At 37.4% G+C, this 22,163-nt stretch overlaps 1 protein-coding gene across 2 annotated transcripts in view; it reads right to left on the reverse strand.

The window, feature by feature from the left end:
* The window catches only part of KHDRBS2 (KH RNA binding domain containing, signal transduction associated 2), a 542,753-nt gene that overhangs the window by 231,599 nt on the left and 288,991 nt on the right, over window positions 1-22,163 (reverse strand). The window contains exon 4 of one of the 2 annotated variants that reach the window (XM_067565544.1): window positions 18,901-19,047. The exons of the other annotated variant lie outside the window; for it this stretch is intronic. Coding sequence (XP_067421645.1) covers window positions 18,901-19,047 — 147 coding nt within the window. The remainder of the gene's footprint in view (window positions 1-18,900; window positions 19,048-22,163) is intronic. 2 annotated transcript variants of the gene reach the window in all.

A 22,163-nucleotide genomic window follows, 5' to 3' on the forward strand; every position in this document is an offset into this window, starting at 1 on the left:
TAGCTATCATGGAACAGTTATTCCAGAGGAGACTTGTTGGTCAATTTTCTCTTGTGTAGGCAAGGCCTCTATCTATTTATTCTTCTCAGCCTGTCACTATCTTAGCCTTGTTTATCTTCTCGTTTTCTGGACTTTCCTGTAATTTGTATACTGGTTCCACCTCCCTTTGAATAAATCTGTTTGAGGTCTGTTTTGTACCCTGTCCACCCAGTCCTTGTCCTGTTCCTCAAAATTGACATATCATTATACTAAGCTATGTATCTATTACGGGCAAATCACGGAGGAGACTCTCTTTGGGTGGCATGGGAAACATGGGATACTGAAGAAAAACACCTTCCACAAAAGCAGATTTATTAGGAGAAAAAGCTGTTGCTGCAGAGCCAATTTCTATGGATTTCTATTTTGGGAGCAAATTTGTTCTCCCTTCCTCATCTCTCCTATTAGTTTTGTTAAAAAGATTAGCTCTGAGACCAAGAACTATTAACCCTTTTTTTAAAAAAGGGCTAAATAAGTGAAATGTAGTATTTGTTGAAAGCTAGTAATTTCATGGCAAATAAACCCAGATGCATTTCTTGACCTCTCTCAATCTCTAAACATTTACATAAATGAATAGATTTCATTTGCTCCTCCCCAGCCATATTTAACTATAGTTGGAATTTTTAGCTTGCATTGATACGAGTGGCAGAGCAGCTGCCACTAAAACATTATCAATATTTCTGATAAAGTACATTATGACTTCACTGACAGAAAGAATAGACAGAATCTTCTGTAAAATAATATTGACCTGAGTGCAGTTAACTTTAATAAGGGAAAAAGTATCATTTAGCCCCTTTTTTCCCCCTGAGTTTGCTGATATTTTCCATTGTGTATTTGATCTTTTATGCCATGGCAGGACTGCACTTCAAACACCAAAGCAGCATAGCTACACCAATGTAGTTGTGCTGCTGTAGCGTGTCAGTGAAGATCCCATTACACCAATGGGTGAGCTTCTCCGGTTAGCATAGTTAATCCACCCCCGTGAGAGGTGGTAGCTATGTTGATGGGAGAAGCCCTCCCATCGATATAGCGCTGTCTACACTGGCGGTTAGGTTGGTATAACTGCATCACTCAGGGATATGGATTTTTAAAACCCCTGAGTGATATAGTTATACTGATGGAAGTTTATAGTGTAGACCTGGCCCCAGCTGTGCTTATTCCTGAATTTTTCACTTTCCCTACTCTCTAACCATCTCCACATCTCAGGCCCCCAACTTCACCTGTAGAAAAGAGAACTGCTTTTTTTTTTTTTTTTAATTTGGAAACTTTATTGCCAACATTACTGGAGTCTCTGCTTCTCAGCACTCATCAAAAAGGCAATGCCAGGATGGTCTTTTTACAATGTTTGTAAGTATTGTGACATTTTGATCCTCTTTTCTGCTAAGCAACAAATAGGCAAAAAACAAATAGGAAATTGGGCCACATTTGGTCTGCAAACCTAGGTGAGATTCAAGTTATTGATATTCTTTTAAAGGCATTAATGTACTGTGTCAGGATGTGTGAGGTAATATCTTTTATTGAATCAACTTATTTTGGGGAGAGAGACAAGTAACAGTCAAACACAATTTTTCTATGGTAATAAAGTTTCAGCTTTATTCTATATTTAGCTGTTTATTGTATTACTGACCGTCATCAAGTTTTATGTTGCATATATCAGATGTACCTGTCTCCCAAGAAATATTTTCACCATATATATAAAAAGGCAAATTCAAACTGGATATCAAACAGTAATCAGACTGCTATGGTCTGATTGTTTGTTCTTAGATTTAGTAATTCATTTTCCTAGTTTAAAGTGTAAAAAACATGAATGTTATTGTACCATTATTTAAATGCTACCTATTCATCAAATTTACACAACTTTAAGAAGTACTGGGAACTTTGAAATCTGCACAACCTTTGCTCGGCATGTTGCTGTCCTTTTCTAAGTTTTACCAGGGTTCTTTTCATATCCCTTGTATTTTCCTTTCATTTTTCCTCCGTGTCATCTGTATTTTTTCCATTTTGTTATGCCTCATAGATGGTTCTGTCTCCCTACGTATTTCATGTATTTGTCTTTTTCCTCCTCTTGGCTTTATAACTTCCTTATAGGTTTCTCTGTCTCAGCCTCTTTCACCAATAGAAGCTCCTCGGAGTAGACATTGCCTACCTTGGTTTGAATGAGACTTCAGTGGGTTTCCGCAGACACAAGGGTTTGCCCACATGGAAAAGAGTGCAGGATCCATGCCATAAGGAGCACAGTGAGAGAAATAATGATTTTATACTATTGTATATAGCCAAAGATTCTTAACATTTTGTAAATACGTATTACAATTTCTCAATTCCGTAAGTATTTGGAAATAAAGAAGGGCATTATTCATATAGAAGGTGAAATTCACTCCTAGGCAGAGGGCCAATAAAAGGTCTATGCACTAGTGAAGTCCCACTTAAGCCATATTTTGAGGACTTAAGTGGGACTAAAGGGTATATAGATATTGATCTGGCTCTTTGCTCCAAAATGAATTTTGTCAATAATTAAATATTGTTTTTTGTTCCACCAAATGATTGACCATATATTTTTGGATAACCAAAATTAATAGTGCAAAGAGCTCTAAGTATAAGGGGAAAAAGGAGGGTAGAAGTGTGCAGACTTTCCTCATTTAAAAAACTCTTTTAAACTTTTGTTGGTTTAAATTGTATCTATAGGTTTGTTATATACTGATTTAATCTATTTTTAAAAAAAATATAAGGACCAAATCTATTTTTAAGCATTGATAATTTAATGCTCATTTTCAAAGTTTTGTTTAGCTTGTACATTAGAACTCAGCTTGTACTACTATATTCAGAACAGCTTAGTTATGTTTAATAGACTATAACATATAGCCCAGGAGTGTCTCCTGTAACTCAAGTAGTAGAAGCCTATGTTTTTGGAAGAGGAGGATCTCAGTTCTATTTCTGCTGTTGCTATAAATATATGAATGATCTGACAATTATGACTAAGTAACTGTGAAATCATCAAAATATACTATATATTGCTGTTAAAAACTCCACTGCAAATCAAGAAATAGGTAAAAACAGGTTATTTCTCCTGTAAATTTACATTGCATGAGGGAAACAAATACTCTTTCTGTGTCAATACCAAAAATTTCTTCCATAGAGACAAATTCCTGACAATTTCTAGGACAGTTTAAAATATTTACAATGAGAGAATCTCTAGCTCCAATATGGTTATTATACCATACTACAATGGGTCCTAGAATCTGACTGGATCTTCTAGGTACTACCATATTAACATTATCAACAATAAAGGCTCCCCTTTAAACATTTCCTGGACTTATCCTGTTCTACCTAGCTATTTGGAGGGGAGATGCAGTTTTGGTTACATGTACATTTTTCCTGTAAGAAAATCTACTATTTCAATAGATTTTAGTTTCTGTAGGTTCCTTATCCTCCCAGAATCCACTAAACAGCTAGCAATTAATTCACTGAAGCCAAATATCCATTATAAATTGCAGCAGGTTCTCCCTTGGAAAAGCAAAGTATTGTGCGTCCATGCGCTGTGGCATTCAAATTGTTAAGCTATCTGATATTGCTCCTGAAGTTAACTTTTCAATTCCAGAAACATTCATGTTTTCATCAGGTTGATTGTACAACCTAGTAAAACTGAGAACATAGGTATATACGTGCAAGAAGTTAAAACTACACATTAATAATGTCCTAACTAGAGCCAAGATTTGCACAAGTACAATCTATTAACTGCTCACAGACTGTTAATAGATTTTTGTATACATGTACATAATACATAATGAGTCTGAATAAGAGATAATGAATAATCCTGTGACTGAGAGAATGATGCAGAACATATACTGTAAAGGCAATTTTCTTAAACATTTTACCATATTCCCATTACATATAATAGCTCCAACAACAGGTTTTCAAATAAATATATGCACAAAGGGCAAAAAACATGTGCGTGCACACACATACACAATAAAGACCACATTAGCATTGATATCCAACACAGATAGTTGAAATGAGCAGAGACCATCAGCAAAAAGCGATTGGGGAGAAACAACTGAGCTGTCAAAGCCCACAGTCAGAGTGATAATCAGGAAGAGGTTACCTGCATCCACATCTCAGACAACATAGTGAGACACAGATCTTCAAACTAGATTGCTGGCTGTAGAAGAAAGGCAACACCAGCATGTTCTACCCCATCCTTCCAGAGAAACATGCCAAGTTATAGAGATCAGGCACTCTACAGTTGTCCCAGCGATTTCAACACCAGTCATTTCCCTAATGAAAAGTATTTAGTGAAGGGAGAGAGGGAAATGGGTGGCAGGAGAGGCTTTTAAGGAAAGAGGGGTCCCATTTCTCGAGGCTTTTGTGTCCATATGAAGTGTCGTTAATTTAATTCTGAAATCTCAAAAATCCCAAGGCAACTTTCACACAATTTGAATTAATAAAACTGCAGTATGCAAATTAATAATGGGTCACAATTTACATTATACCTTTCAACCAGAAAGGTCTCAAAATGTTTTTCAGACTGATTCTTAAATATTCATACGATTCACTTCATTCACTACAGGAATCAAGACATGTCTTAGTTTAATTTGATTATACTATTACTCAATAAAACAAGTTTAAATTTAAGTAGCCCCACTTCAGCACTCCAGGACTACAGATAAAATAAAACAATTCTCAAGAACTGGGGAACAGGATTTCTGTACTACTCACATCTATCACCTGTTTCCAGTAAGTGTAGTGTGTTATAATGCTAAATCTTTTTATGTATCTTGTTAGTTAGCCTAGAAAACAAAATAATTTTCTTTGTTTGATCACGACTTACAGTAGTAGCTAGAAAACTTACACAATATGTTTTCATTGGTAACAGTCACTTTAATCACACTGAGACCATTAGTTTTCTGCTGTGTTACTGGGCTTCAACATAGGGGGAAGAAGGTCATAGACTCTCATTTGGGATCCTTAGCTTGCCTTGCTGCCTTAGATACCTCCTCAGTCTTTAATCAGAGAAAGTCACAATGAATAAGTTGCTCAATTCTTCCTGGTTGACAGCCCTGTATATACAGTTACAGCAGAAACACTCCATACTAATAGTTATCTGCTACAATTATATTAGCCAATTTTGGGATACATAAAAAAAAAATCCAATGATATTGGATCTGGTATTTCCCTCCCAGAAAGAACATCCATAATTCTGATAATTGTAGGCTTCATTTGAATCTCCAAATTCTCTAGCCATCTATTGTTTATCTAATTTGCTTAGCTCAGTCACTTTTTTCCAGTCTTTTATATTCTCTCCTCCTTATCTCAAGGCTGATTCACAAATTTCATCCACATTAATTACCTTGAAATCCATTGCTTCCAATCTATCTTCCAGCCCATTCAAGGAATACTATAAATGAGTTCATTTTGCCTGTGGAGACCCAAGTAGCTGAAGGCAGAATGGATTCTTTTCTTTGAGGCAGAATGCAAAGGTGAGAGAGGTCAGAAAGAGTTTGTTGTGTGTATCAGTGCTCTTAAAAGCAGAGATCTGCAACTTTCAAATGTCTTCTTGTTTTATTTACTGACCAAAATATATATGGTGTCCATAAGGATTTCTGTATTCTGATACAAGAATTTGCTTTGGGCTTACTCATCAGATGAAAATGCCTATGGGTGAAGTTCACCGCAGGGACCACCAAGAGCTAGGATACAAGATGGCACAGTGCCTTACACATCTTTCCCTTTGTCTTTTAGCATTGTAACAATCCTCAACAGAACCACAAACACTTTCCATATCCTACAAAGCTTAAAGCCAATTGCAAGGTGCATAGAACTCCTTCAAATTCAGCAGGTGTCTCTGCTCTCACTTTGGGTGCAGCCAACAAAAGCTCAGCTGCTAGATCCACGCCTTCCTTCCCCATCCGCAAATATTACTGAACAAATGCCGAAGAAAACTAATGTTATGCTAATCTTTCCTTTCTTAACATTATGATAGTGGCATAAATACCAGTTTTGGAGGAGATGGTTCAGTTTTTTCTTCTCACTGGAGGAAAAGGTGATGTACCTGGAGGACAATATGAGGATGGTGGGAGTATGTTTAAATGTGTCATCACAGAATGTAACCTGAGTTTTGGCTACATTCACGTGCATAATAAAATGAGAACAAATACTTATTTCAGGCCTGGTCCAATACAACTGATTTAAATGGAAGTTGAATCAGGTCCTTTATACTTAAGGGATATGTTGTGCCTCTTAATTGCAGATAGGGTGAAGGAAAGCAATGGTGTCTTTAAGCCACCTTTGCGCTGCCCCATTTCTGGTTTCAGTGGGTACTGGAGCAGCCCTCATAATCATTTAGACAGCTTTAGAGAGGGAGCGAGATATGTCCAGGTCACAGACCCTCCCTAGTCTTCTCCATAAGTGGCAGTGCTGCTTGGAATTTCCTCACCATTCATTCACCCTTTCTGCCCTCGAGGCACACCTCCTACTGTAGGGTTTGATGAGCAGTCTGCCTCAGTTCCTGCATCTGTGGAATCCTCCCTTGGCTGGAACCAGGGGGTGAAGTCCCGGTCTCATTAAAGTCAATGGGAGTTTTAACAGTGACTTCAATGGGGCTAAGAGTTCACCCTGGGGCTTTTTAAAGTATTCTTTATGCTACTCCAGCCCTCTAACTCAGCATAAAAGGTCTGGAGTGGGGGGGGAGGGGCCAAGGATATCATTTATGTTACATTTAGAGGATTTTTATATAGTCTTTTGCTACGATCCAACGATGCTTCGATTTCAGTAAGATCACATCAAAACATGGGAGTTGTTAGAAAAGGGAATCCATTCATTGTTTCCTTTATAATCTGTACATGATTCAGAGACATTTTTCCATTTGACACATCAGAAATTACTTTTTTTTTTTTTAAAGTGATGTTGTTACATAACAGCCTGTGCCATCAAATAATGTAAGCTTCAGTGTTCTAGTAGAAATAAGATTTCTGACCATGGGAACAGATTAGCTCTTTTGGATCAGTGACTGGCCAAGTGAAAATAAAGATCTCTTTAAATAAACTAACATAGCCACCGTGGTTGAAACACAGATGGAGATGGTTAAGCCAAGTTCTCATGTTGGTAGGCAACAGCATGAAAGGGACTCATACAATTTAACTGTGTATGATAGCACCACATTCAAAAAACTGTATCAAAGCAGCTTCCCATTGCCCAAAACAATTTTCATAGGTTTATGTTGCCACTGTTTAAACTATACCTGGCTTCAGTTGTGTCTCGGCCCACAAGCTGTCACCCTAGATCTGGTTTTGTTCAATGGAATGGCATAAAACTATTAACTGCCTTTCAAAACAAGGCATATAGAAGAGTGTAGTCGATCCAACATGTTACGTACAATCTCTTTCTCTCTTTCTCTCACGTGTATACAGGAGATAAATTTCAGTAATTTAAAAAACCCAAACAAACAATTTAAGCCAAAGCACAAATCTCAAGATTTTTTTGATCTGATTTTAATTGTTTTAGGTTTGTTTCCTTTCATTGATCTTAACAGATCATTTTGAGGATAATGATTGGGCAGAGACTAGGTACAGGCCGTACCAGCCTAACCTCAAGGATTTATAAAACTCTTAGGTCTGTCACCAAAATCTCAGGACTTTTGATGATGTCATGATTGTAGTGCTATGGATGGATACCCACAAATTTTGCAGCCATGAAAATGCTGCTGAAATAGCATTAAGGAGCAATAGAGATGGGTATTGTCCAGGCATGCCCAAAGAAGAAATTCCACACTGTTGTCCGTACTATCTTACGGAGAGGATATATATGTTTTAAGACACCAAACATTTAATGTTTCAATTATTTTTTAAGTTGCAGAGAAAGAGAGAGAGAGAGAGAGAGTGAGACTGGGATCTAGTGGTTCAGGTGGTAATCATGCTGGAGTCATTCAAGAGGGAAGTCTGAAGCTTTTCCCTTTCCCAGATGTAGTGGAGGTTAACAGAGAGTGCAAGACCCAGCTGAGACCCCCAATGGAAAGTAGAGTCTCTACTTTTCTCCCTGTGTATGAATTATCTTCAATCTATCCTCTATTTGTTTCTTTTATTACCTACCTATGACCCCAAAAGCCCCCTCAATGGCCAGTGGCCACAGATGCACAGTCACGTAACAGCAACTCCTATCCAGCCTGACAAACTCACTACCTAACACATTGTTGCCATATTATTTACCTCTAAAGAATTTGATGTGAGGTATGAAATGAAAGCTTTTATCATACTGGTCATCATGAGCATTTTGAGATGTATTTACGGATGTTATTCAGGAATGTATATATGAAAAATATGTTTAAATCATGTAACCAGAAAGGCTTGATAAACCAGATTCTCCCAGACAAAGAAATGTTGATTGACCTGTCTGCATAGATCTCTAGTGTAAATTCAGCAAGATAAGCCAAATACAGTGGGAGTTCATTTGCATCTCTGGTAAACAGGAAGAAGTAGTAAATAGGAGGATGATAAAGCAGGTTGGCATCAGCACACTGGAAAACAAACAGTGGGAAAGAAGGATGTTATCTGGAATACACTTCAAAGGGATACATTTCAAAGATTTGCTGAACTATAAGAAGGGGAGAAAAGAACCTATTCAATATCCTTCACTGTGGGAGAAAAAGGACAGTGCTTTTTGCATCCATGAAAGTTGGATCCATGCCCTGGTGACATTGAGAGATTGCTTTAGGTGAAAAAACGTATCTTAGAGAAAGCTTTCGCTTTTTTAAAGTTACAATTAGTCTCTTAGAAGCATATTATACTTATGTTTTATTTGTAACCATCACTGTTTCCATTATTCTTACTCAATACTCACTTGAATCCATGCATCTTTGTTCTTTATTAATAAACTTATTCTCTTTTTGCTATAAATTCATCTCAGTGCTTTGATGTTAAGTAGTGGGCACCTTCTCGGTTGAATCATGTAAGCTGACATGTATATTGTCTCTTTGGAGGCGGCGTATTTGGTAATTAGTGTGAGTGTCCAATGACAGGAGCTAGACACTACAGGAGGATGCGTCTGGGAAGTTTGGAAACTGGGATACACCAAATGTTAATCTGCAAGGCAAAGTAATGGCTGGCAGAGTCCTGTGAGGTTTGTCTGGGATGACTAACAGGCTGACAGTTGTCACCCAGTTTAGCACCAGTACATCTCTCTCTCCCCCTAAGGCAGGGAGGTAATTCAGTGACCTACTGTTTTGGAAGTTACCCTCTCTATTAGTTTATTTCTCTGCCTACTGTTACATTTGTTCCTTCTCTTTCTATAAAAGATTTCCTTCCCAGTCATTTGTTCCCTTCAGTTTCCCTCTCCTCTTGGATGTGGGTTTATTTATCCTTTGTGCTGTCTTCTCAAGCCTCTTTATGAACCTGTTCTGGTCTTCATTATCATTATAATTCCGTCCCAACATTCCTATCTAATTCTCATTTCTATTTTCCAACATCACATTATATTGTTTTACTTCTCTTCTTCCCTTTGTTACAAGGGTCTCCAACCATACTCAGATCATGATCTATATGTAGATTATGAGTCCTTAAAGATCATCAACTTCCTCCTCTCACCCCAGCCAACAGTGCTAGCAATAAAGTGTTCTCTCTACAGTGTTTCTTGCAATTTCTATAGATGCAAGAGGCACTATACAGACCAAGAAATCTGATCTTCTACTATTAGCCTGCTGAGGAGAGAAAAGAACATGGACCCCCTGAACTGAAGATAAAAATTAAAATCTCCAGCCACCAGAGAGTGGATAAAGATCTCCCTCTTGACATCTCTTTCTTCAGCCCTTTATCACTCACTTTTGTCCAGTGTCTTCATTTGTGAAAGGAAAGTTGACTTCAGCTGTATGTGTGTGCTAGTTCAAACTCTACACAATAAAAACAGTCAAACTGGAGTACTGTTGTATATCTATCTAAAACTCCTTGGCAACTGTGTCATGGTGGTTAGAACTATACAATAAATCTGAGAAATAGAAAGACAGACTACATAGTGTCAGATTCACAGATTGGAAAGCCAACAGAGCCCATAAGATCATCTAGTGATCTAACCTGGGTATCACAGCCATTAAATTTCAGGTCCATCAAAGGCTATTAGCCAAGATGGTGAAGGATGCAACCCCACGCTGTGGGTGTCCATAGCCTCTGACTGCCAAAAGCTGGGAGTGGACAACTTGGGATCGATCACTCGATAATTGCCCTGTTTTGTTCACTCCCTCTGAAGAATCTGTCATTAGTCATTGTGGGGAGATATGCTACTGGGTTAGATGGACCATTGGTTTGACCCAGTGTGGCCATTCTTATGTAGCAAGTTTTTCCTGCATTGAGTCCAATGACTCATGATTGATTAAAGCATAATAAGCATGCAGTCTTAATTTCAAGATACCAAGAGATAGAGAATCACTTTCCTTGGCACTTTGTTCCAATGGTTAATCACCCTGACTGTTTAAAAATGTGCTTTATTTCCAGTTTGAATTTGTCTGGCTTCAGCTTCCAGCCATTGGTTCTTGTTATGCCTTTCACTGCTAGATTAAAAAGTTCTTTAATACCTAGTATCTTCTTCCCGTGAAGATACTTAGACACTAATTTTTTAAAATGTATATATAAATTTAAAGTAAATTGACTGAGCTCTTTAAGATTTTCACTGTAAGGTATTTTCTCCAGCCCTCAGAACATTTGTGGGGCTCTTTTCTGCCTCTGCTCCAATTTTACCACATTTTTTAAAATATGGACTCCACAACAGGATGTAGAATTCTAGCACACTATGCACAGAGTTAGAAAAATCAATTCCTTACTCCAAGTCACTACTTCCCAGTTTACACATCCAAGGATCATGTTAACCCTTTTTGCCGCTGCATCACAGGGAGTACTCAGGTTAAGTTGCTTGTCTACTGTGACCCCTGAACCCTTTTCATGACTGCTCTCCAGAAACAGTCCCCCATTCTGTGAGGTTGTCCACATTAGACTTCTACAGTATGACATAGGAGAAAGCTTAGATGTCATTAATTGTACGAAATTGCCTACTTACTGATTATTACCTTATGCCCCTTCCCTCATTGTTAGAAACAAAGGCATTTCCCTCACATCAGAAGACTTTTAGGCTTCTGCCAATTACATATAGATTGCTGAACACTTACTCTCATGAACTTATACCCCCTTCTGATATGGAATACAAACAGATTCCAAATGTATTTCCCCTGTTCCCCTCCCACTCACACACTTAGTTCAATCAAGATAATTGGCTTACATCTTCCCACCGTGGAAATGTCCCTGTTATCACAGGTTTATGGCAGTAAACTACATTTCAGTTTTATTCATTTTTAGAGAACTTCCCCTCCATTTAATTTAAATATATTGTTACTATAACACCTTACACATATGTAACATCCCATATGAGGCCCTTAAAGCACTTTAGAACTGTCAGTATACACAGATTGGACTAAAATAAAATTCTGTATCTGTACTCTCATTTTTTGGGAAAAAGGGATTTGAAAGGTGAAGCCAGATCTCAATTTCACAGAAATATTTTATATTTATAATGGGTAGAACCAATATCTCAGATTCAAATGCCAACAACTGTGAGGCCTTTGGAATCCAGATCCAGATTGTACTTCTCGAGTCCATCTCCATGAATGGAAGCAAGCATCACAACACCCCTTCGAGGAAAGAAAACATTACTATTTCCATTTTACTGAGGAAAAGTGAGGCCTGGTCTAACTGAAAACTTAAAATTGGCAAAACTACATCTTTTAAGGATGTGAAAAATCCACACCCCAGGACATCTGGTGCAGACAGTGCTAAATTGATGGAAGAATTCTTCTGTCAAATAACTACTGCCTCTCAGGGAGGTGGATTGACTACAGCTATGGGAAAACCTCTCCCGTCACTGTAGTGAGTATCCACAATGAAGTGCTATAGTGCTGCAGATGTACTCAGATGAACCTGGGATCACTCTCTCATTGTAGCAGGAGCAAATACTAGATGAAAAAGCTCTCTTTTTCAATATTGCCAACTCAGAATTCCATCATAGGTCTCAAACTGTTTGGTGTTTTTCTTAAAGCCACAACTCTTGGAGCCATATGATTACATGAAAATTTTAACTTTCATTCTAAAAAATGTCCAGCTCTCATGGTCTTGAAGAAAAAATTGAAGGTTCAAAAACTAGGAGTAAGAAATAAAAATGTATTTTTTAAAAAAATTCATTTGATTTTTTTCATTAATCTTTGGAATCAGGCTCCAAAAAAAATCAGTTTTGAGTGCTTGGGGCTGGCAATTCTGATGTCAGAGACTCAAACACTAGCTGCACAGCGATGTGGTTTTGGTTAGTTCTTCAGTGAGAAGCAAGGATGAAAAAAACCTATGGAATTCTTAGGGTCAGCTGAAGAGATGGCAAAAATGTTAGTGAAGTTAAGCTGTATGTATGTAAGTGTAATTTACTAAAGAAGGGCAGGGCTGTTGAAGTAAAAGCAAACACAAGAGGTTGTACCGGAGACCTTCAGCTCCTTCAGTGTGTGATTTACACCCATTTACTGATGGATAACTTATACCACCTTTTCTGCCAACCCTGACTTTGGCTGTTAGCTTTAAACTGTGTGCATGTTTTCACCAGGCCCCTAGAAGCCCAATTATACCAGTCACATTTCAAAACAGAGGTACTTGTCCCTGTCACCACACTGGTCAAGCTCCCCCTGCTAGAAACCCACCAGACTACTATGAAGGAGCCAAAAAACTGAATCCTACATGCCCTTAGCCTGCTGAGGCAGGACCATTTTGGAACTGTTCCTGGTTTTTGGTGCTCCAAGTGGTGCTCATCATAACTGACACACCTTTGGCAGTAGGTACCCCTGAGGTCCATTTACCCAGGCCCTGAAACAAGTGTGATCTCACCCTAATCTCCTCAGCAGCTCTTAAGCATTCCCCAGAGCCCTAACAGAGGTGTGAGCCTGGTTTACAGTTTACTTCTTTAGGGACACATGATTGCAGAAACCAATAGACACAGGCTGAGAAAGAAGTTTCTGACAACTCCTTTATACTTAACAGATCATTTAGGGAAAAAAACAAGAACATCCTGAACACGATGCCCCTCACTCTAAATCACCCTTCCCTTGGGAGTCCTTGAGGCAGTGGAGGTTCCCCTCTGCCTCATCAGGCTCCTGCAGCAGCTTCCCGCAGCATGAGCTGGTGAAAATGACCAACCCCCGCCCCCAACCAAACAGTGTAGAGCAGCTTCTGCCCTCTTAGAACCTTCCAATTTCCTCTGTCATATGACCCACAGATCAGCCTCAACAGGTGAGCTCAGACTCCTACCAAGTGACTTCTCACTTAATAAGCCAATTCTCCTGGACAGTGCTGTTCCACTTTAATGGAAAACATTCAAGTTAACAATCCTTTATTGTTAACCTATATCACTCTGTACCCCCATTGGATTCCAGTCCAATATGGAGGTAAAAGGACAAAGAGAAAGCAGACACACCCCACATTAAAAAATGGACTTTGCAGTCTGACAGTTACACATAAAGAAACCCCAACATCAAAGAGTTCATAAGGTGTACAGACAGATCCTCAAATTCTCACAGTTCCACATGTGATCATTGTTCATCTGACCTGTCTCATTTCCATTATTTCCAAATCTTATCACAGAGTGTACAAATCAAAACATAATGGAACATATTCACCCCTCAGTAATTGCACAGACTTGTGGAGTGAGGTGGAAGTTCTGTGCAAAAATTAATAAATAAATAAATGAAATAAAAGGGAACAACATGGTCCTGTTAGGTCAGTTGCTAAAATAAGCCTTATACACCTGTTATGGGAGGTTTGAAGAAGGCCCATGACAGTTTGCAGAGCCATATGTTGGCTTCTATCCATTGCAAAATGAATGTAATATATTGTCCTTGAATCAGGTGAATAGTTTTAAAACTTGTCAATCAGTAAACCAGTAAAGACCTCAGACCTTTATGGTACAATGATTCATTTAAATTCCTGCTGAAGGGAGTTGCAAAACACCACCTGGGGCAGCACTGCTTGTTGCTTCTACAGGAACTAGCTTTTGCAATATCCAATACCAAACCTCATTTTCTGTGTTCGAGTGTGAGGCGAAATCATGGGTAGTGAAAGTTTAATTGGACAAGATTGAAGATGAAAATAAAGTGCCATTAAAGGAAAAATACACTTATTTTTAATTTTGATTCAGGTAATACATAGATAGAGCATGAAAATTATTATCTCCCTATCTAGTTGTATTGTTTTGTTTTCTTTTTTTCCCCCTGCATTTACTTAAATATAAAGTCTCATTAAAAGCTTATGGTAAATTACCAAAATATCTTTCCATGTTAGTGATGCAAATAGTCAATCATTGTGAGGACAATATTCCACTTAAATTTAAGAAAATTAAAGTAAAAAAATGCCATAAGCAAGATGAAAACTCATTTGTACTCTTTATCAGGTCCCTGATTCAGTATAAATAAATGGGTAGGGTTCTTCTTTAAATCCTGTAATGGAATTCATGCTATTTGGTGCCACAATTAATTAGATTTTACAAACACAATATCATAAAACAAATTAAAGAGATACAGTAAATAGAAAACAAAGAGGAAATTATCTGGTGCAAGCTTTCTGAGCACATAGGTTGTAACCAGCCAGAAAATAACTTTTGTTGGTTATTATAAATCTGAAATGAAGCAGAGAGGGAATAAACCTAACAAACAAGTGATAAAGTGTATTTGTTACTTGTTAGTTCAATTATTATTACTATAAACGAAATTCTAAACTTTCGACAAATTTGTTTTTTATATGTCCTCCAATACAGATTTTTAGTAGTGCTTGAAAATGCATCATACTCTTTGTCAATAAACAGGTGCAGCACACAATGTTAAGCTGCACTGAATTTGAATATTTAAGACAGAGTTTCACAAAAGTTTTATGTTATCCTGAGCACACTACTATACCTCCTTCCTTGTTCTCCCAGGACAGAGATACTTTGGATGGAGGTAGAACAAAGGATGGGCGATTGAAATAAAGAGACATGTGTAAGTCATTACTACAATTTAAGATTGTGATGATGGTAGTTACTTTTGAAAATGGTATATACAAGAAAAATAAGCAAGCTAAATAAGGCCCCTGGGTAGTGCTATTATTGCTATATATTCTCAGCTGCTGATTTGTATTGGTTCAATGAGACTACTCACAGAGTATGATGCTACTCAACAGGAGTAAAGGCTGCAGAATCTGGCCCATAGTTAAGGAAGTATTAGTATTTCCCTTTTACACAGGGAATTTCTCTCTCTCACCTCCCCCCTCTTATGTTAAACAAACATTAAGGTTGCAAAGTCAAGTGCTTAAATTAGGCAATGCCAGAATTAATGTTTCTTGCACATTATGATACTGTTTCTAATTACCAGATCACATACTATCTTTTCCACCGTATTCCTGCCCCATTGGTTATGTCTATATTGCAAGCTAGAGGTGTGACTCCCAGCTCATGCATACATTTCCATGCTAACTTGATGTTAGTTAATATTAGTTAGTATAATAGCTTGGGCAGAGCAGTATGGGCAGCAGCAACCCTGGAACAATTTAGCCATGCTGAGTCCATATTCACAGGGTTCAGGCAGGCTTCTACTCAGCACAGCTAAGCTGTGTGGCCATTGTCTGTGCTAACTGCAGCAACACTACTATTTATACTCTCAATAGCTGTAATGAAGCTAGCATGAGTACATGTACATGAGCTGGAAATCACACCCATTGCTCATAGGGTAGGCCTATCCATTCAGTGCATAGAATGGACATGTTCTGGGGATGAATCAGCATTGTGTAGTAGAGGAGGCTATTGTCTATAGGACCTGTGCCCAATTGGTTGCAGAACTTGGAAGGTGTGTAGTGAATGAGGCAAAGGATTGTAGGATGAGAAAGGACAGTCACGTGGATGAAGGCATTCAAATGATGCCTGGGAGCCTTGTACTCAGATTATAAACTCCCCAAAACCAGGGATTATTTTAACTATAAAAATGCATTGTGTGTTGAAGTTTGGCGGATTTACATAATTTAGCTGCAGCTAAATTGTCATTTCATGGTACATTGTCAAAATTTTGTTGATGAATTGATTTGCCCTGCAATATTTTATAATGCTCTAGTTGCTAATAGGCAAATTTGTTTAAACTATAGTAAAGAACAGAATTACCAGACACATTGATAAATATGATATGTTGGGGAAGAGTCAACATGGCTTTTATAAAGGGAAATGATGCCTCACCAATCTATTACAATTCTCTGAGGGTGTCAACAAGCATGTGGACAAGGGTAATTCAGTAGATATAGTTTTCAGAAAGACTGACAAGGCCCCTCACCAAAAGCCCTTAAGCAAAGTAAGCAATCATGGGACAAGAGGGATGGTCTTCTCATGGATCTGTGTCGTATCTTAACTAGTTACTAAGGGTAGGAATAAATGTTGAGTTTCCAAAATGGAGAGGTAAATAGCAGGATGCCCCAGAGATCTGTCCTGGGACCAGTGCTGTTCAACATATTCATAAATTATCTGGAACTAGGGGTAAACAGTGAAATGGCAAAATTTGAAGATGATACAAAGTTACTTAAGATTGTTAAGACCAAAGCTGACTGAAGAGTTACAAAGGGATCTCGCTAAAATGAGCAAAATGGGCAATAAAATGGAAGATGAAATTCAGGATTGATAACTGCAAAGTAATGCACATTGGAGAACATAATCCCAACTATACATATAAAATGATGGGTTCTAAATTAGCTGCTACCACTCAAGAAAGATCTATCCACAATTACTCCAAGTTCTCTGAACACATCCACTCAATGTGCAGTGGCAGTAAAAAAAATCTAACAATGGTAGGAACCATTAGGAAAGGGTAGACAAGACAGAAAATATCATAATGACACTATATAAATCCATGGTACACCCACATCCTGAAGTTGCATGCAAATTCTAATACTTTTTTTTTGAGATGGGGTGACCAGAATTGGAAGAGGCACAGAGAAAGGCAACAGAAGTGATTAAGGGTACGGAAAATCTTCCATATGAGAGATGATTAAAAAGACTGGAATTGTTCAGTTTAGAAAAGATGACTAAAGGCAGTTATGATAGAAGTCTATAAAATTATGAGTGGTGTCAGGAAATTAACTGTTATTTATCCCTTTATGTAACACAAAGTACCAAGGTCACCCAAATGAAGTTGATAGGCAACAAGTTTAAAACTAACATACAGAAGTACTTCTTCACACAATGTACAGTCAACCTGCGGAACTCATTGCCAGGGGAAGTTATGAAGGCCAAAAGTTCAACTGGGTTCAAAAAAGAATTAGATAAGTTAATGGCTATCAGCAAAGATGGTCCATGCTCTGAGTGTCCCTTAACTGCTGACTGACAGAAGATGGGACTGGACCACGGGGATGGATCACACAGGGACTGCTCTGTTCTGTTCATTCCCTCTGAAGCAACTGGCACTGACCACTGTCAGAAGACAGGATACTGGGCTAGATGGACCATTGGTCTGACACAGCATGGCTGTTCTTATGTTCTTCTTATGTTCCCTTTATTTCATATTCAATCTGGAAACATTCATTTCAGTAAAAGGCTTTCACTTCTCATGAATTTCTAAGAGTATTTAAAAGATCATTTGATTTCATCATTTGTATTTCCAAACTGGAAATATAGTAGTGGGATGAAAAGTGACAACTTAATGGCCTGTTTCAAACATGGTATATTTTGTTGTCATACTTAGTGTGAAGTTTGATTATTTAAAACAAATATCTCAGTTTATATGTAGCCATTTTCAAGTTACTCATTTTTTAAAACATGTCCAGTGGTTGTAAAAAAGGATTTTAAATACTGCATCAAAAAAAGAACAATTTAAAAAGAAACAAGAAAAGCAATTTCCTAAAAGATTAGCCTATGCTGTAATCAATTTGATTATCTGGATGATTTTTTTTACTTTGATTTCTATTATATAGAATCAAAATACATTGCTCCATTCTTGTTGGAAGACTGACCTTTTTAAATTACTATAAATTTTGATTGCACTTTTTGTTTATTGAAAAATTTGAATCATCTCTTACTGTTTTATTCTGTAGTAATTAATGCTCTAAACTACATTTCATTGCATCAACAGTATCTGTGTCCTCAGATCAGACCAATCAAAACCACAGCTTTTTTTGGTGTGTAGCTTCTGCCACAATACTGTTGCAAAGTCATCATTAAGGCAGATTATATATGAAGTAAAATCTTGAGTATCAAAATGTTATGGGGGTACAGTGATTGCAAGGAATTTGGGTTAATTGAGGTAGTTCTGTAAAATACACATAAATGAAAGGGAGTTTCCTCCCTCCCTTATTTCTCCTACTAAACAGTTTTCTGGGTTTTTGGGCCTCTGTTTCAGAAAGCACTTAAGCCCAAACTAGAGTGCTTTCCTGAATAGCGATGGTTTCCTAAATTCAGGCCTGAGTAAAGATTAATCTTCTAAATTGCAGTAATATTGGAGCAGATCAGAATCACTAGAGTAAAATCTGACAAATAAGATCATAATTAGTTTTGTATTTAAACTCGGATTCTTTTGTAGAAAAATACTCAAATAAAATGTAGTGCATGCTAACATAATAGTACAAATATACAATACTCAAGGATCTTAAAAAGCATTTTTCTACACTGATGTCCATGACCTATAGCCAGAAAAAAAACCCAAAGAAGATGCTTTACAATTAACGATTTGTTGGGCATCTCATAAGATCAATCTTCAGCAGATCAAGTTGTTTCCTGAACTGGTTAGGAGCTTAAAGAATGACTGAGTACAATGTAGCAGAACCATAGACAATTAAGAAAAAAATGTTATGAGCCACTTACTGGAACAAGAAATTTTTTAATCTCTTCCAAGGCATGACTCATACGTGAATAAGCTTCCCCAGGTGGAGCAAACACTTCAATTAGAACATGAAGCTCGTCGCTCAAGTGTGCATATTTGGCTTCCCCACTTTTCCTTAGTTCTTCTTCCTGTGAAAAAGGTTATTTTTAGAAATAAGAATCTACTCATTTTGAATTGATTTAGCATTTACAGCAAATGTGACAAAAGGACATAATCTAAGTAGACTGTCAAACCCTTTGAGAAATAAAAACCTGGTATGAGCCACTTAAAGATTTAAAAATCAATCACTTGAGTGTTTGAGTGATAAAACCAGCATAATTATCATCTACAACAGATTATAATCAGTACAGTGAAAAATGCTAAATACTCCAGAAATATTAACTCTGTAATGCAGAAACTACATTAGAGAAATAGACAAACCGTGTGAACCTCCACTGTAGAAAGATTTTACAGCCAGACTTACTCTGGGCCATGCTAAAATATCTTAATATATGGAGATTTGAGTAATATATTGAGTTCCTATTAAAACAGTGCTCTAAATTTTGTGAAAATAGCATGGTATCACTCAGAAGAACGATGTTCCAGCTGTTAAAGCTCTTTATTAGATATCAGGAGATGTGGGTTTTGTTCCCAGCTCTCCCATAGATATCCTTTGTAACTCTGGGCAAGTCACTTAACCTCTTTGTGCCTCATTTTTTCCATCTGTAACATGGGGATAATAATCCTTTCTGACATCAAGAAGTGTTGAGAGACAATTCAGTAGTGTTTGTAAAGTGGTTTGAGGTCTTTAGCTAGGGAGTGCAATATACTTAATAGGTATGTTACCTAAGAAGCCCACACTGATTAAGCAATCTTACATTTGGGAAAGCAGGGACTCAGAAGAAAGGAAATGAAGAGATGAGATTGAAAGCTCAACTTTTAAATATATTTTTATATTAAAAACCCTACCTGTATCTGTGCTAGATAAGTATATCCCCTTTTGCAGATGGGGAAACAGTCATAGAAAGAGAGGTTAAGTAACTTCCTCAAAGTCACACATTAAGTCATGGTACCATATGGGACTGAGGAAAGTGTGCTTCACTTGATTAAAATGTTAATATTAACATGTACGTTATAGAAATGACACTGCAAGATTTATTTCACGCTAATATGAAACACCACCAAGTGCACACTCATTTTCTATTTGAAGTTTGAGCATAGACCTGTAGGCTCAGTTCATTAAAATGAATACCAACTTAGCAGTATTTCATGGAGTGAGTTGGTCAATCTCTGCTGAAGAAATAAAAACAAAATCAATTCAAGAGGTATATTGCTCTCATATTGGTATTTTGGCAGGTGAAAATTATACAGTATGTTTTAAATTTTTAAGTGAGTCTCTTTACTTGCATATTACTAAAAATGAAAAAAGTCTTAAAGAAGGATATAATGAGTCCATTATGTTATACTGACACTAGAATTCGGATCTAGTGTAAGAAAAATTCTGTAACATTACAAATTTACCACTGAGATCTCATAAAAAATACACAGTGTCAATGGGAGTATATGGAACCATCTGTTAGGGGATACTACAATGAATTTCAGCCACTGGAATAATTTGATATGAAGAATTTCAACAAAATTGGATTTTTGCTATAACAGAACATTATGAAACAATGCAGGAGTTGCATATTTTAGTCATATTTCTCTTTGATTCACAACAAAACAAAACAAAGATGAAGTTCTCAGACTCTTTTAGAGAAAATTGCCAACACTCTTTGGTGTTTCAAAAATGAACTGGATTGTTTTCAAAATGAAGAAAAGGGCAAAAATATCTCCACAACACTAAATTTATGGTGGCTTTGCACAGGTAAAAACAACAAATAGGCTAATATTAATAACATGATTTCCTGCTGCAGACCTCGCTCAGCAAGTTTGATATGTGTTTGCAGCAGGGTAACATTATGTTTCATGCCTCTCAGCACAGAATGTCATAAACTCAAAATCTATTTGAACTCTTCATTTCAGTGTCATTCCCACAAATTCAAAACTCACTGCCGGGCTGAGAGCCGCCTCTCAGCAGCAGCCTTTTTTCAATAGTGAATTCTCAGGAACAGCAGGGAGAAGATAGTGCTGTGCATCTCCTCTAGTGGTGGTATCGTCAACATTTCTTGCAGGGGCACTGAGGCCAGTTTCCTGGGGTGGGGGAGAGGGAAAGTGGCTGAAATTTCAAATGCACATCCAATCCCACAGCAGGGATGGATGGCAGAAGATTATATTACTTTGACCACAGGAGGAGATATAAAAGGAGAGGAAGTCATAGGGTTCAAGGAAAAACATGACAGATCCAGAAATCACAACTCTGAGCGCACCATGGCAACCTTGCTTCCCAATTCATTTCACAAGACTAAGGGATTCAGGATTTAGCATATCCATACATATAACCATATAGGAGGGATGCAAGAGATTCCAAGAACAATGGCATCAGCCCAGCCAGGACAGGTAGGAATAGTTGCTGAATATTTTTTGTTAGATCTGCCTAATCATGTATGAACTTAAAGATATAGCTATGTACTTAGCTTCAAAATGTGGTTAAAATGGATCACACTGAATACTTTTCCATCATTAATTGCAAATTTTGATTGGAGGTACTTTTCTCTGCACGTAGGCTCCCTAGTATATAGCTGTCAGGTTTGTTTCCCCACTGTCATAGTCTCTGCTCTTCTGAATATTGCTCATTAGGTACTGCGAAGAGTCAACTAGAGAGATATTTGGTAGGGCTCTGAACTGGGCAAAATATTTCCTGACACTTTGTTTCTGCCTGCAGTTTATAACCTCATCAATTTCTATGCCAAGAGAGACTAACTATCATAAGCCTCACAAAGTATGGCAATAGCTGTATTAACTGGCAGCAGTTACAAGCACTGCAGGTTATTTTGGCAAGTGTATAACTTCTGCAAGGTCTCAGATATGATTCTGCTGGATATGAGTTTATAATCACAGGTGATATACCCTAACCCCCACGTCTGGTGCTTCATGGAAGTCAAACTCCTAGAGCATAAGTCTCAAAACTGATGCAATACACTAAAAAGTGAACAAGTCTCACTAAAGACAAGAAAAATCCATGTTGCCAATTTTTAATTTAACAAGCATGAACATAGTCCTGCTTTTCTTACTTTTAAATAGAGTAAGGAAATTTCCAGCCCAAAAATTCATTAGAATTAAAGATTTTTAAGGCTGTAAGGAACCATCAAGATAATCTTGTCTG

The sequence above is a fragment of the Emydura macquarii genome, unplaced genomic scaffold, assembly GCF_026122565.2.
Source record: "Emydura macquarii macquarii isolate MOO-44397 ecotype Brisbane River unplaced genomic scaffold, CSIRO-AGI_Emac_v2 contig_2680, whole genome shotgun sequence".
Classification (NCBI taxonomy): Eukaryota; Metazoa; Chordata; order Testudines; family Chelidae; genus Emydura; species Emydura macquarii.